This window comes from Rhinichthys klamathensis, unplaced genomic scaffold, assembly GCF_029890125.1.
Source record: "Rhinichthys klamathensis goyatoka isolate OS25496 unplaced genomic scaffold, OSU_Roscu_1.1 h1tg000150l_1, whole genome shotgun sequence".
In the NCBI taxonomy this organism is placed as follows: domain Eukaryota; kingdom Metazoa; phylum Chordata; class Actinopteri; order Cypriniformes; family Leuciscidae; genus Rhinichthys; species Rhinichthys klamathensis.
The window spans coordinates 2,810,001-2,826,042 of NW_026606685.1; the positions used below are offsets into that span (position 1 = coordinate 2,810,001).

The following is a 16,042-nucleotide window of genomic DNA, read 5'->3' on the forward strand; positions in this document are numbered from 1 at the left end:
TCACACGCACACACTCCTTAATTCGACCAAGCCTTTTTGAATTGAATTTACATCACCTTTTGGACAGATAATAGAAAATTCAGTCGTGTGGTGTTCAAAAGTGGACAGTCAATTACATCCTGGCTCTGTGGGGCTTCACCGAAGTATCAAGGATAAGCCCGTCTGCCAGGCTCTGAAATACAAGAACTGAAGGTTGCACTAAAAGAGGGTAGAAAATATCTTTGGCTTACCAAATATAGTATTGTTAGAGCAAAGATGTGAGGGAGTGTGTGTTTAATACCGAGAGCTTGTTAGCGAGATGTCATGCAGGAAGTCAGTAAAGTCAAGGTTTACATAAATGTGCTGCCAAGCCAAAGGACTAATCAAAACCAGTAATGTGGCATTTCACAGCGGTTTACAAATCAACGTCCTTCCCACTGGCAGGGTCGGAGAGATGGGCAATGCTACGAGTGGGCTTTAGCCCTGAAAGTTTTCATGCACGGCCGTTTCTGTCACTAATAAAACCATTCAGAGCTGCAATCTGCTCTATAAATCATCTGTAGAGTAACAAGGCAAACTTTTGACTTTTGGTATATTCTGCAACAAAGTGAAAGCTCATTTGATTGATTGTGCGCACTTTCAGTTCTGCAGACAACCTTTTGACTTTTTGCTCTAGATGAAGTACTGAATATTTCAAAGGCACAACTCTGGAATGGACAATTACGCTTGAAGAGTTTGCAAATTCAAGACACGAGACTGACCACTTGAGGTTCTTGTAAGTCGTTTATTAAGACAATGCCATGAAACTCGCTGTATTTGACAAATCCAGAAAATAACCGACATACACTACACTTCAAAACTTTGTCCGTTTAAAAAAACAAACAATCCTTGTGACATTAAAGTGCCTAGAGTTGAAGAAACACCCAAATATAAAGCACACATTGATGACAGACATATGCATCCACAGAGGTCCGGCTTTTGAGACGTACCCAAGATCCACCTGCTAGAGCTGAAGCGCAGACAGACCAGAGAGCAGAGACCGAGCGCATGGCGCGGTGACCGGCCTGTCCGTCTGCACCTCTCACCCTATCAGTGCCGTCCTTGCATTGACACCAGCAGACACAAACAGCTCCTTAATATTCCCCCACGGTCCTCTTGTCTCATCCCGTCAGTGTCCCGCTGTCCTCCTGGCCGCGTGGACAAAAGGGACGGGACGTTCCGGGTGGAGGACATGAATCATTATGCTTCCTCTTTCCGGGACCGCTCGCATGCCCATTGATTCTAGCGACTTAATTGGCTTTATTAGCCAAGACGGGAAGCCGGTGAGGGGCTTCTGCGGCGTCTCCGTCTGCACCCCCCTCTCCTCCTCCTCCATCCTTCCACCCAGTCCTCCTCAGGAGAAACCCAGCGTAATTGTTTTCCCTCTATCTTCTGTGTCATTGTCGGATGGGTCCAGGGGGATTATTAGTAACCCTGGGTCCCTCAATAATTCATCCTAAGCTATTTATACACAAATGGAGAGTCCTTTAAACTCTCCCTCAGTGAGCTTATCTACTGTTCAGATGGAAAGGGAGAGAGCGAGAGGGAGGGAGAGAATCCAAAGAGATTGTAAAGGGTGCAGAGAGCGAGTGAGAAAGCGAGGGAGAGCGATGTGTACCTCTTTTCAGCAGAGACACAATGACCTGTTTCTCCAGTGTTTTCGAGTTTCAAGGTGACGCTGGCATACTCTCTCCCTTTTCGCCTGCCAACCCCAACAAAAGTGCCATCTCGGGAATACGCTCGCTCACACAACGCTCATTAATGGCTTCTAATCTGCCAGCTTTTCTACCCATTTAACGCAATTAAGACGTTTACTAAAGCTAACATGGACCGGCAATCAACTCCAAGGACACAGCAGACGTGCATAATAGGATTTGTAAACAGACAATGTTTTATCAAACGCACGCTCGATAACGTTTCCAATGTGAGCGCGGCCCAGACAGGAAGTCAAGCTGACTCTCTGCAGGAAACAGAGCATTATGGCTGCTCTCCTAAAATCCTGCACATGCACACAGACGAAGGCCCTCGCGGCTGCTTCACGCTGATACCCATGTTCCTCACTCTTTTAAAAAGAGGACAGCTAAGCTTCTCAGGGTGAGGAGGCCCACGGTTTCTACAATCCTCAAAACTCGTCATATTTATCCGTTTGGCAGAGCAACCCTATGCTATCTTTCTCTCCTTGAATAAGTAGGACTGCAGAGCTTCAATTTCAAGTCTTTTTTTGTGAATTTAATGCCCCCGGGCAGGGCATCCGAGGTAGTGTTAGCAGCGTGCAACTACACGTGGGTATGACATGGGAATTAAAAGAGGGAATACTTTGCATAGACTATAATTTGCCTACTAAAAGGAGCGTTGTTAGCCAGTCATTGTTATCAGTGTCATCAAAGCCTGGGACATTATGGTTCTCTACAGAACATTATGGCTTTGTAATAATGTAGTCTGCTACCTCCAGACAGCTCTAAATATGTCTGCATCGACTGGAGGTCTCCAGGGAGAACAGAGTCATAAATTGAAACTAACGAAAGACACTTTCTTAGAAAAGCAAACAAAACAAAAAAACAAAAACAAAGCAAAAGTACACTGTGTTTATTTCTTAAAGATGAAGAGTAATATTTATGCCAGTAGAATTGCAAAAATATTTTTTTCCAAACAGAATCAAATATGATTGTAATTTAAAGAAATTCATATAACTGTAACTAGAAAGCCACAGAACGATAGATAGAACAACCGATAGATAAATGGATAGAACAAACAAACGACAGATAGATGGATAGAACCAACTAACGATAGATAGATCGAACAAACGATAGATAGATGGACAGAACAAACGAACCAAATATAGGTAGATGGATAGTGCGAGTGAACGACCAACAGATAGATAGATAGATAGATAGATAGATAGATAGATAGATAGATAGATAGAACAAACGAACGATAGATAGATGGATAGAACAAACGAACGATAAGATAGACGGATTGTTGATTGCCAGTTGCTGCTCGCATCAAATTCAAGTCACTGACTTTTGCCTACAGAACAACCACTGGCTCTGCTCCCTTTTACCTAAACTCATTACTTCAGACTTACGTGCCATCCAGAAACTTGTGCTCTGCAAGCAAACGTCTTGTGGTGCCATCTCAAAGAGGCACTAAATCTCTTTCTCGGACCTTTTCCATGATCTGCCCAACTCAACCAGAGCGGCTGAGTCCGTGTCCATTTTCAAGAAACGGCTGAAGATGCATCTTTTTCGGCAACACTTTATCCATTAATATTAACACTTTATCTTCAATTGTACATCTATTATCTTAAAAATTTTTTTTTTAAAAAATACAGGTACTGTGTTAGATTAAACTGGGAAGGGTCATAGCACTTGCATATTGTTGTCTTATTGTTAGTTTAACTGCTTCTATTGTTCTCATTTGTAAGTCTCTTTGGATAAAAGCGTCTGCTAAATGAATAAATGGAAATGGATAGAACAAACAAACGAATGATAGATAGATAGAACAATATGTATATCAAATAATAGAACAATATATAGATTGAACGACAGACAGAACAATAGAATGATAGGGTGTGGCCAATTCAAATTCCGCCATAAACAAATAAAGATAAGTCACAAATATTTCATTATATTATAGATGTTTTATATGTACATGTTTTATGTTTTAAAAAAGTCACACGTGAACTTAATTAACTGAATTAATATTGAATTCTTTTAGATGAACAGGTATTATAGACATCTCTTGGTTCAATCTGAACCCTGCCAAAATAAACAAAAGAGCTCTTTTTTTGTGACCCCACTGACCAGGCATCTCGAAAGGGGGAAGGATAGCGGAGTAGATTCACTGGAGATTATTATTATTTAAAACCTCTGCTAATAAGCTTTGCCATGCTGGGAATGGGCTGGTGGGGTGAGGAAAGGGTGATCTCTGGGGCCATTAAATTGCAAATGAGTGATGATGTGCAAGAGAGCGCACCCCCCACCCCCACCCCCCGTTCACGAGCCACTGCTGCAGACATAAGGGCCTCTCATACACCTCATCCAACAACAGACCCAGCTGGGTCCACTGGATACACAGCCAAAAGCTGCACAGGGTGTCTAGTCCCCCTACACTTCCCCTTTCCAGTCCTCTATGTTTCAAGCTGAAAGTTATTACCCTGAATATCATACACACTTACAAAAGTATATTTGAAATAAAATCCACATCCTTAAAACAAACAGTGTTTTTAATTAATCGGGCTGGACTACTGGAATACATGCAACAACAAATACATGTATTCACTGCACTGTCAGATCTGCATGGGTGCGAGTAGGCTCATTTTTAGCTCCCGACCGACTGCGACCCTGCATTGGAAGGTCGTTCTCTGTCCGAGGCCATGATGGCCACAAAATAGTGCTTAAATCTTTAAAACCGTCACCTATAAATTACTGCAAAGGACAGCGGGGTCAAAGCTCGGTGTGGAAACCGGCCAAGAGCCATCAATCTGCGCTGAGGGTGACATCTGTCTCAGGGACTCCCCTGTTCTCTCTTTCTGCCCGATTCCTTTCTCTTCTATCCAACCCTCCCCTCGCAATCCATCTTTATCGCGTTCTTTCATGCTTTCTTGCAAATGAAGCCCCCCCCCCCCCACTAAACCCAAACATATTAAAATTCATGAGCAAATGTTATGTCGCACATATTTCGACGCAGGGGCTTCTCAAGCACCCAGGCTTTTCGTGGCATCACTTTCAGTGCAGGTTTAATGCCCATTTTGGGCATGAAATACCGATTTTCTGCCTCAGAAAGTGGGCTCTGCACATTTGAAACTGCCACGGAGACTTTCACAGCACGGTTGAAATCCAAGCTGCAACTTTCAGACTTCCATTCTGGAAGAATCTGAAGATTCTTGAGTTTATTCCCAGCAGCATTCTCCAGTCTGACCTCCCCTATTTCTCTCTCTTGCATTATTATAACTTATTCATATATTCTCCTAATTCCCAAAACGAACCTTAAAAGATGCCTGCAATTGCTCCAGCTTTCTCACATCCAATTGAAATGCAAACTTAAAAAAAAAAAAAAATTCATCCCATGAATTAAAAGTGCATTAACATCCACTCCGATTGGCAGTGGATTAATGAAAAGGTTTGAACTGGACGCTGAACCTCATAACATAACATTTTTTGATAGAGTGAAAAAAGACAAGCAAAACTTTTTTATTTCTGAACAGTCTGCAAGCTTTCGTAAGGTTTGTTTTAGGCACTTTAATCTTAAGATAACAGCTTTCGGGTTCCGTAGCTCTAGGCTGTAAGAAAACACAGAGACAAAAAGGTTCTTGATGCGCTAGCAGTCCGTTTGGTCTTTAAACGTCTTATGCCGAATGAATTTCAGTCCAATAAATATCATGACATTAAAATCCTATTTACATGCAATAACACTGAGTGGGAAAATCACTAATGAGGATTTATTTATTAACAATGCCTCAATAAAAAAAAATCGTAGTCCCCTATGAATAACAAATACACTGTTTCAGTAGACGTCAAGCTAATTATAATCTCATAATGGTTTAATAGGGGGTTGTTCCAGAATCATTACGTATTTTTCTTGGGGTACATGAGGCCCGTCAAATCAGTTTTGTATCAAAGGATGCCGAGAATCAATAACCAAAAGATAAGTAGATACACACAGCTTCCTTTAAATGCTATACATATACACACTTACGCATACACTGCCGCATACATAAACATTGCAATCTCCACGCGCTGGAGTCGGCCAGTATCATATCACCATCTTGATCTGCTCCGACTGCATGCAAAGCATATCCTCCACCCTCGTGTATCCCACAATGCCCTCCTGCTTCTCTGAAAACAACTAGTTTCCACACATCCTCTGTTTTATATCAAACCCTGCATGATAAATCTCAATACAGCTCAGCACAAGATGGTACATTAGCATAGGTACGAGAACACCTTGTGTCTGTACAGACGTACTCTGTGGTAAGTCCTCCGAATAATAAAAATACAGATCGATGGCTGTTCTGACATGTAGCTCACAAAACAGCTTCTGTCATAAAGAAAAGACAAGTTAAGCTTAATATAGCTAATCTATTTGACTATGCAATATGACATAAACAAATGTTGGTTCAGACATGTATAATAACTAAGATGAGAAAATATAATATATGCAAGCCGAAACATCAAGTACCAGAATGTTTTTAGCTACCACATACGCTTAATACACACGCAGGCTGTTGTTTACAAGGAAATGATGAGTGAGTGTTGTATAAAGCAAAGACCCATTAAGGGCCCGTAACTCTGCCACACTGTGTGCACTCATGCTATCACTGACCCATGGAATATTGTTTCATTTGTTCATTGCAAGATTTTAAATAGTACTGCTTCCTGCAACGCACGCTTGGAAACTCAAGTTCTACACTTTGGATCCCAGAATTGGGACAAACACCATTTACAAAGTTTGTCTACACATCTACTATCCCTTACACAGAAGCTTTTTTGACACAGACATTTTTTTGAGGCTGCATTTTGAAATGTCAAAGCTACTCTTTGTTTGTTTTTTTTATGATTATGTTAGGTATTTATAAAGGTGCTAGGATGTAATTTGATTCAAGGTCTCCTTAAAGAAAACTAAACCACAAAAAAAAAAAAACATCTTACATTCAAGGAGGGATTTTGGTAACACTTTATTTTAAGGTGACATACTTGCACGTTACTACTTACTATAGTAATAACTGTAAATTATACATAATTACAAGTAACTAATCCTAAACTAAACCCTAGTAAGTACATGTAGTTAATTAATTTGACTCAGTACTTTTCTTTAAATTTGTCTTCCATAGGAAAAGATTTGAACCAGGACTGTAACTGGTGTTCACTTCAAAAACAAAACAAAACAAAAAATTATTTGTGTTAAACATCTGGCTAAAGTTCTCATTTACCAATAAGAGTGTTGTACTCTCAGGCAGCTCCATTTATCACATTTCCACAGATTTTTCTACAAAAAATCAATGCATATACTGCAAAAAAGGCTTTCTAAACCTGCTCATAGTCAAACTACCAACAGTTAGTTTAACAACCAGTTTCATTGTAATTTTACATCTTCAGTGTAGCCCTATTTACAATCTGCTATAAAAAGACACAATGATGATTAACAGTACACAGCCTCTTCATTCCTTTCTAAAAAGTTTGCTCTCTTTTTCTCCTTCTTATTACTCGTTTACATCAAAAAGTAATTAAAATGTTGCTTGCTTAAATCAGTCCATACAGTGAAAATGATCTAAGCTATTGCCTAGGCTTTTAGTTCTCTACCCCACCATTCTCTGCACACTAATTAATGGAGTTTGAATACAGCATCATTAGACTAACAAATAGGTAACGCTTCACATAATGAGAAAAAAATAATTTAAAATAAAGGGCTTAGACAAAAAGAGCACACTGGTGTATTTTTAACAAGATGGATGCTATGTAGATTCTCAGATTGCATCAGGAACGCTTAATTAAAAAAATCATGTTAAATTACAATGACAATGGTTGGTGTTATTTTTGTATTTTTTTAATGGAGTAAAAAAGTTTCTGAGGAGAAAATAAGCAATCATTGGTCGAAATAGGCTATAGCTTATAAAAACACTCTAATACCTGGAGAAAGTTTACATTCCCCCCAGAATTAATTTATGCATCCTGGATTCTTCCTTCTTTGCTCATGGGCAAACACAGAATTTGAACCAATCACATAAGCTGTAAATGTCATGTGACAAATCACTCTGGAATCTATAGAGCCATAGAGAATCTACATCATGTCAGCAGTGATTAGCTACTAACGTAGTGATGACGTCAAATGAAGCAAATGAGAAAAAAAGTTAGTAAATTCACAATTTATTGTTTTCAAAAACTGCCAAAAAATGCCTATTAATGGAAATATACTGTATTTAAAATCAACTGCTCTTACGCATAGATCCATTTTTCATTAGTTGAATCATTAGTGTTAGATTACAGCTATAAAAATGTTAATATACTACATGATAATCTGCATTTCGAGGCAAAAAAGCTTCTCCAGACGAAACTGAAGCAATTTGACTGACAGCTCTGTTTTCTTTCTGTATTGTGGGCACTTTGACACCTTTTCTTAGTCTTGCCTAGACAGCAGTGCACATATCACTCCTAAACCCCTTTAAATATTTAACACACACACACACACCACAATAACACTTAGATGATGCAACTAGTTTGAAAACAGAAACTATTAATTTTGCTAGAGTTGTTTTCAGAAACGGCAAGGCTTCGGAGGTTCTTCACAGGCAGGGCGAGATAAAACCAGTGTGCCGCAGAGGGGGGTGTGGCCTCGGGCTTTTCATCCGCACAGTTTATATGAAATTACAGCTAAACCTTATAAAACTTTTAAGGCTGAACCCAGTTTAGCCCTGCCTTGCTCTTCGAGTCCCGCTATTTAAATATATGAAAACACAACAAGGCCATTACGCCGGACATAAATCTTGCAGGATAAAATTTTAGGAAGCCTGCAAAAGCTGCGCAGCGTAGCATATTTGCATAGTTTTCAATTTAGAAAGTAAATCGCCTCCGCCAAGCGGCATTACTTCCAGTTTAAAAGTTCACACAGCTATCTGACAGAGAGTTATGGTATATAACAGATGAAATTCATGAGATGAGTGTTTTGGGATTAGCTGTTGCGCATAAACATGTCTCCATGCTGTCCGTGCGACTGAAAGAAATGAGACGAGTTTCAAAGTGCCCTGAGGTATGAGAAAATGGCTACGTTTTGGCCCAATTCAGACAGCACAACAGGGTCACACTAGCTAATAAGGAGCACCGCAAGGTTAGGACTGCTAGACAGGTCCTCTATCCTGTAGAACTCCAAACCTGTGGCCGTATCCTTTTCCCTCTTTCATCAGCAAGTCATTGCTCACCTTGAGTAACTATCTTTTCATTTGATGGCCGACCTCTGTTGCGATCGCCTCAAATTACACAAAAACAGTTTTGCCACCCTCTCGAATGTCTGCCTGAAAAATGGGCCTAATGTCATGGATGCGTATTTACATGCATGTCCGTGCCACCACTGCTACTTGTATTCAACGCTGCATATTGAGAAGGCGACCTACGGACAGCGGCGACCTCCGCAGTGACACGTCGACTCACTCATGAACAAAACAGACGCATCGATCACGCGCCGCAGATACCGCACTCGAAGCGGGAGCTTGTCTGCGATTTCTCGGGATGAGCAATCGGAGACTAGAGGCTTGAGAGGATTTGGGATGGGCCGAGGGTAGGAACATCTGCAGATCCAAACGAGCTAGAGAGGGGAAAAAAAGAGAAACGCTGTGTGTGCAGATGATGCAACAGCAATGCAATGGTGAGTCCAGGACGCGAGCTGAATTAACACCAAGCCGCAGGAGGAAAAACCCAGCATTTCTCTTTCTCCGGCAAGGACATCCAATTGTCTTTAGGAAAAATCCTGCCCAGAAACTCAGGTTTAGGTTGCCCAGAAACAGAATTTTCCTCCCCGTCTCTCGATAACACGTCAACCCAATGGAAAAAAAAACATTCGTGCTTGTACATTTTTCAAAGAGAGCTTGTTTGGACCTTCGAAACACAACTGTCTAGAAAATAAAAAGCACCTTACACATTCATTTAGGGTGGGGTTCTCACTATTAACTAGTTGCTTACTAGCATGCATTTTACTAGGATATTGGCTGTTTATTAGTACTTATAAAGCACACAGTAATGCCTTATTCTGCGTGACCATATTCTACATCCCTTAATCCTACTCAATACCTAAACTTAACAACTACCTAACTAACCATTAATAAGCAGTAATTAGGAGTTTATTGAGGCAAAAGCAATAGTTAATAGAGAGAATTGGACCCTAATCTAAAGTGTGACCACATTTTTTTTGTCCATCTTCACCCCTCAAACATGGAAGCTAGCTGTGAGCTACAGCTAAACAAGACAATGCAAACGATCTCAATCTCCGACTTTGCAAGCTGGGAGTGATAGTCATTCGGTGCATAGCGGCAATCTCCCCTACGCTAAAAGGCGTGCAAGGAGAAGATGTTAAAGTCCGCAGCATGTTTCCTGTAGCTGCTGGTGACCGGTACAAATGGCCTCTATTAGCTGTGCTGAGTCACGCAGAGCAGCCAAATGAAAGTGCTGGTGAACGGAGGACTCAAAAACTCCCCCCCCCAGCTCAGGCCTGCATGCCCCAAGTACCCGGTTTTCTCCATCTAACTCTCTTACACTGTCTACTTCTATTACTCAGTTTAAAACAGAACCCCATTCCTGTGCTAAACTCTCTTTTAGTCTGTTTTCATCCATCTTTTTTTGTTTTGTTTCTCCTCTTCTCCTGCTCCCTTTTTCAATCCATCACTCTCCCAATCTCCATCCTTTAGCCAGTGTTGTAGCATTCGCCTCTTTCTCACTTTCTCCCGAGAGACAGGAGTCTAAAGACTAGATAACTGATGTACAGAATCATTACTTTGGCTGCTCAGGCATGAGGATGAATGAAGCCCCCTCCGCTCAGTGTCTCATTAGAGTCTACACGTAAAACGCATCGGGCTTTATTCAGTCATCTCTCCAGATGCGTATCAAGCATGGCGAAATCAAATGCGTGCCCACACGCCACGTCTGCATATCAAAAACAAAGCTCAAAAATGCATGAGAATAATGACTATCAAAAATAGAATTCAGCAGCATAGTACGGAAATGCAGCGTCTCCTCCTACGTGCTTCTTTATAGCATCAAACGCGTTCCCTCTCCACCTACACTCATCACAACTTCAAACGCTCACGCTTCTCAACGATGTTTGCTTCTGGTGTTTACCTGCACAACGCGGGATCTTTTTCTTGACGATTTTAGATTCTGCTGAAAATGCACAGCTAGCAATTAAAGGCGTAGTTCCACCAAAAAGGAAAATTCTGTCATCACTTACTCGCCTTCATGTCGTTCCAAACCTTCATGACTTTCTTTCTTCATTGGAGCACAGAAAAACATTGGGATCCAAACAACCTTTAGACCCCATTGACTTTAAGTGTATGGACATTTTTCACAACATTCACAAGAAAGAAAGTCAGACAGGTTTAGAACAACAAGAAGGTGAGTAAATAATGACAGAATTTTCAGTTTGTGTTTGGATGTGATCTCAACAGCACTGGCTTCCCATACCGCTGTCTCAGTCTGTCATGTGAATATCTAACCAATTACCTGCAAGAAGCAGAAACTCTCTTTAAGTGACACCGATATTTGCACTGAAAATCTTGAGGTTCTGGTTCCGTTATCCTAAGACCCCAACTGAGAGCTCTCAGGACCTCATCTCAGCGTGGAGTGTAATGGTAAATCTTAAACGATGTGTGTAGGAGGGTAAGTGAGTGAAGAAATGGATGACAAAACCCCTTCTAGCCTGTGAATGGAAAGAAAAATCGCATGATTGGAAGAGCAGAGACGGCAGAGACATGCAGCAGGCTGGAGGAGGTGATAACGTGTGAAGAGAGGAAGTGGGTGGAGGTGAAGATGGATGAAGGGCCAAGATGGAGAACTTCCTATAATGATGAAAAACAAAACAATGCGATCATGTTAATGATCAAGGAGGGCAGACTACTGTAGGAAGAGAATATTTACGGAGCTTTAAAAAAAATAGTCATTTGTTTGGGAGGCACTCTCAGAAAAATAATGTACTTTTAGTTGTTGCTTGGTAGCTTTTAGTTTGTAACTGAGGCAGATCCTTTAACGGCTCCATGAAACCAAAATTGACAAATCTTATGTTTCAGTTAAATTATTTATCTGTACATATCATTGTTGGTCACACTTTAGATTAGGGTCCCATTAACACTATTAACTACGACTTTTGCCTCAAACTCCCAATTACTGCTTATTAATGGTTAGAAAGGTAGTTGTTAAGTTTAGGTATTGGGTAGGATTAAGGGATGCATTGATGTGTGCTTTATAAGTACTTATAAACAGACAATATCTTAATATGCATGCCAATAAGCAAGTTTATAGTGAGAATTGGACCCTAAACCAAAGTGTTACCTCATTATTTTTTAAATGCACGTGCCCTTGCAATCTTTAATCAAAAACATTAACGCATCTTCTCTGATGACGTGTTCACCGATGATCCCTCCATTTCAGGAACCGGTCACTCACATGAGATCGCAGCAAATAGCAAGCAATGATCCAATCAAGTCCCGCCCTACATTTTTTGTTTTGTTTGAGAAGCCGTTTCACTATGTCACAATAGGGGAGAAAAGACGACTGCAACTTCTGACTAAAGGGAAAGTTCGCCCAAAAATATCTTTTAGACTTTCTTTCTTCTGTGGAACTCAAAAGAAAATATTTTTAAAAAACTTTTGGGTCCAAAGTGACCTTCATTTTAAGGAGTCAAAATATCTGCTCAACAGAAGAAATAAATGCATACAGGTTTAGAACCTCATGAGGGTGAGTAAATGATGGCAGGATTTTTTATTTAAGGTGAACTTTAAGGGCACATATTTTCACTTTTTTAAGGGTGCTGCCCTAGTGACAAGGTACTACTGTTCCTGAAAGTGAAGGGAAAGGTCAAAAACAGCATATTAAGTTCTTGAAGCAAAGAGAGCTCCAAAGCGGACAGGCTCCAGCGTACTGCAGGGTATAGAGAGAACGGCACTGCTGCCAAAGGGAAATAGATTTTGAGAGACACTGACGCCAGTGCTTATGTTGTGGAGAGGGAGTGAACGAGTAACTAAACTCAGTCGTAACATGGAGCCAAGCAGGCCTGACGACCACACTATAGTGAATACGGGCCCTGCAGTGGGGGGATGGGTACAAAGGACCATATATTGCAAAAAGGAGACAGTTCCTAGAATCAGCCGGCACGACTCCCCATAGTTCACAAGTAACATGATTAACCACTGGACGGGGAGTACTCCAGCAGTGCTATTAATAAAAGATAACCTCCTACCCTCCCCAGATCCGCTTCTCAAAGCCACATTTTTGCTAGGCACATACAGAGGACAGCTTTGTTTACTACAACGGAGGGACTTCATCCCTGGGGCTTGGGTAAGCAGCTTCTTCCCTCGACTCCCAGGGTTGGGTGGGTAAATTAGCCACTGATGTGACCCTAAAGCCAAACAAGGTCCTCTGGGTTGGGGATCAATTAGACAAGCCTGTGAAATAATGACACCCCTGGGAAGATCTTCCTAGGGAGACCCCCTTTGGACCCTCTGGCTGAGGGCTTCAGGAATTGATCGTTCCGAACACACCACAGGTACAATACTTCAGCAGTTATTACCACACTGCAGGAGCAAGCGAGCGCACAAACAAGGCACAGTTGCGGCTGAACCTAACCGGAGACGTGAGTTGCTGCGTATGACACCAACTGGCAAAGAGAAGATAAGCATGCAGGAGATAATTATAGTTGGGCTGATGTTACTGCTAGAACACACCACAGTGAAATGCTATTGTGCGGACTGTCAACATAAATTAATATTTTATTGTGAAGCAATAGAACAGGAACAATCATGGCTACACGACCCCAATTAAGAGGTTACAGGACAGACCCTTTCAGTACAGATCCCATCCTTGCTCATAATGTTCTTTCATTGTCTTGACGGCTGCCATTTACTTTCACTTCTCGCACAATCATACTTAGACAAAAGACACAAGATAATAGGCTACTTGTCTCAGATAGTATACCAGGGAGTTTTTGTTGTGCACACAACACGATCTCTAAAGAAAACTAATTGGGGGAAATGTTTATAGAGCCTCACACACGCACGAGTAAACACACACACATTCTTTTTTTTTATCGTGGTGGGGTTCTTTCAATTGGCTCCTATTGTTTTCAAACTGAGCTAATAATATTTTATAAATCTCAAAGTTTCTTTTCATACATTTTCATTAAAAGATTATTTAGTATGTTAAATAATTAGGACCATTTGCTGGACCCCACAATGTAATTTTTTAGGCTTTTCTTTCCTTGAACATCTAGTCACCACAATGTAGGTAAAACCTGAACACACACACACACACACACACACACACACACACACACACACACACACACACAGAGAGAGAGAGAGAGAGAGAGAGAGAGAGAGATGGAACAAGTCTCAATGGATTTATTTATTTATTTTGATGACTAACAAAGTGATGGACTTGTAAGCGAGCTGGACCTCAAGACAGCTTCTACAGAACTCTACAGGGCTTTTAACCCTGGGTTAATGTCTTTTTCAACACTGTGTAAAGACCATTTTTTAACCCTGGGATAAGCACTTGTTCCACATTTGCCATTTTGGAAGGGGAGCTGCTTCACTTTTGTCCCTGGGTTATGCTAGCGCCGCTTTATCGACACAATACGACGCTACAACATAATGTCGAGTTGTTTAGCAACAGACACCAATCACAAACTGCCTCAGTGCATAACCTCATTAAATATTCATGCGCTTTGTACAGTCGCTGAAACTTTCACGCGCCGTGTTTAGTCTCCTCGTCTGAGGGGAAACGGTTAAAAATGTCAAACAGCGAGGGCAGACGCGTTAAATGGAGAGATGGAGATTAATTTTGCTCTATGGTGACTTCTCACACAGAAGAACAAGCAGTTATTAAACATGTCGCGTGCAATATTTGTAAGGCGTTATTCACCTTAAACATATTCAAGAACGTTAAGGTTTACAAATGCACAGCGTGAAATCTCAAAACTTGACTACCCAGAATTAACAACTAACACAGAAAGTGTGAACATTGTGAAATAGAATAAGATACGTCAATTTCAAGAGTAAAAAGCCCATTTCCATCTATCCCTCCCCCCGCCACCCCATCCTCAAAATAGGATCGCGTAAAAACCGCTAAGTAGCCTATACCATTTGCCTTCTGTTGCTATTTATCAAAATTCGCTTCGTGTAGAATACGGAACATTTCTAAATCAATACTTAACTTTCGTAGTAAAACAATTAATGCATTATTCCCTAACATATTTCATGTTAAATTTATATATGCATAAAATAGCCAGTACATCCAAGACTGTTGTTCATAGAATTCGATTTTATGATGGAAACGGAGGCAAATCAAATCAAGACATAGTGACAGGAATCAAATGGGAAACTGCTCTCGCGAGCGAAGCGTACCTTTGTGCATGCCAGTGAAGCGGTCTTTCAGGACGGTGAGCTCGTAGATCTTGCCAAATTCCTCGAAGAGCGGCCGGAGGTCCTTCTCGTCCAGGTTGCGGGGTATCTGTCCGATGAATAGTTTAATGGCATCGTGGTCCTTCATGGGAATGGTGGCGCAGCTCGCGGGACTGTGAGTGTGGCTTATTCCGTTCACGAGCCCGTTCGTACTGGCCGCTCCTCCATGCACCGCGGCGTCCACCTGTCCGTTCGTTAAAGTTGCCATGTTCACCGCGAGGACTTTCAGCTGCTACGCCTTCTGAAGTGTTTCAAATGACGGGATGAGACGTCCTACTGTGGTTTTCGCCGAAAATGTACAGATGCAAACACCTACCATTGAACACAAGTCAAATATCAAACGCGTTTGGTCGTCCAGGCGGAGGCGTGTTTCCTTGTATTTGTTCCTTACTACTCAATTCATTCATTCATGTAATAAAAACGAGAGAAAGAGAGAGAGAGAGCGAGAGAGAGAGACAGACCGTGAGCGTTCGCTTTACCTCCGTTCCCCTCGCCCCTGCTTCTAGCTACCCTTTTATTTTTTGCATTGAGAAGTCGGTATGGGTGTCCTCCCGGTTTAAACCGACAGGGCTGTCTCAAACGCGCTCAGTGCAGTGGGGAGGAAGAGGAGAAAAAGCAGCTCCCTTTATGTCACACGACGCTCTCTCTCCCCCTCTCATCGTTATATAGTAACATGGTATGTTCCGCCGAAGGAGAGGGACTATAAATAAAGAAAATATCACATTTACACGGCTCTTTGTACGCTGCCTTGTGAATGACGCACCTTCTGAATGACCAATATGTTTATATATTTTAAAAAAACGTGCATGCATTGGTTTTCCAACGCACTCCAATGCATAATGTTCCCCTATGTGCATTTTTCGGGAA

General features: G+C 41.4%; 1 protein-coding gene across 10 annotated transcripts in view; it reads right to left on the reverse strand.

The window, feature by feature from the left end:
• Window positions 1-15,798, reverse strand: part of celf4 (CUGBP, Elav-like family member 4) — a 91,915-nt gene extending 76,117 nt beyond the window's left edge. For 2 of the 10 annotated variants that reach the window (XM_056258415.1, XM_056258414.1), the window contains exon 1: window positions 15,119-15,798. In XM_056258415.1, the coding sequence (XP_056114390.1) occupies window positions 15,119-15,383 (265 nt within the window). In that variant the 5' untranslated portion in view covers window positions 15,384-15,798. The remainder of the gene's footprint in view (window positions 1-15,118) is intronic. The other 8 variants (XM_056258413.1, XM_056258409.1, XM_056258408.1 and 5 more) reach the window with 6 other exon arrangements.
• Window positions 15,799-16,042: the final 244 nt, after the last annotated feature.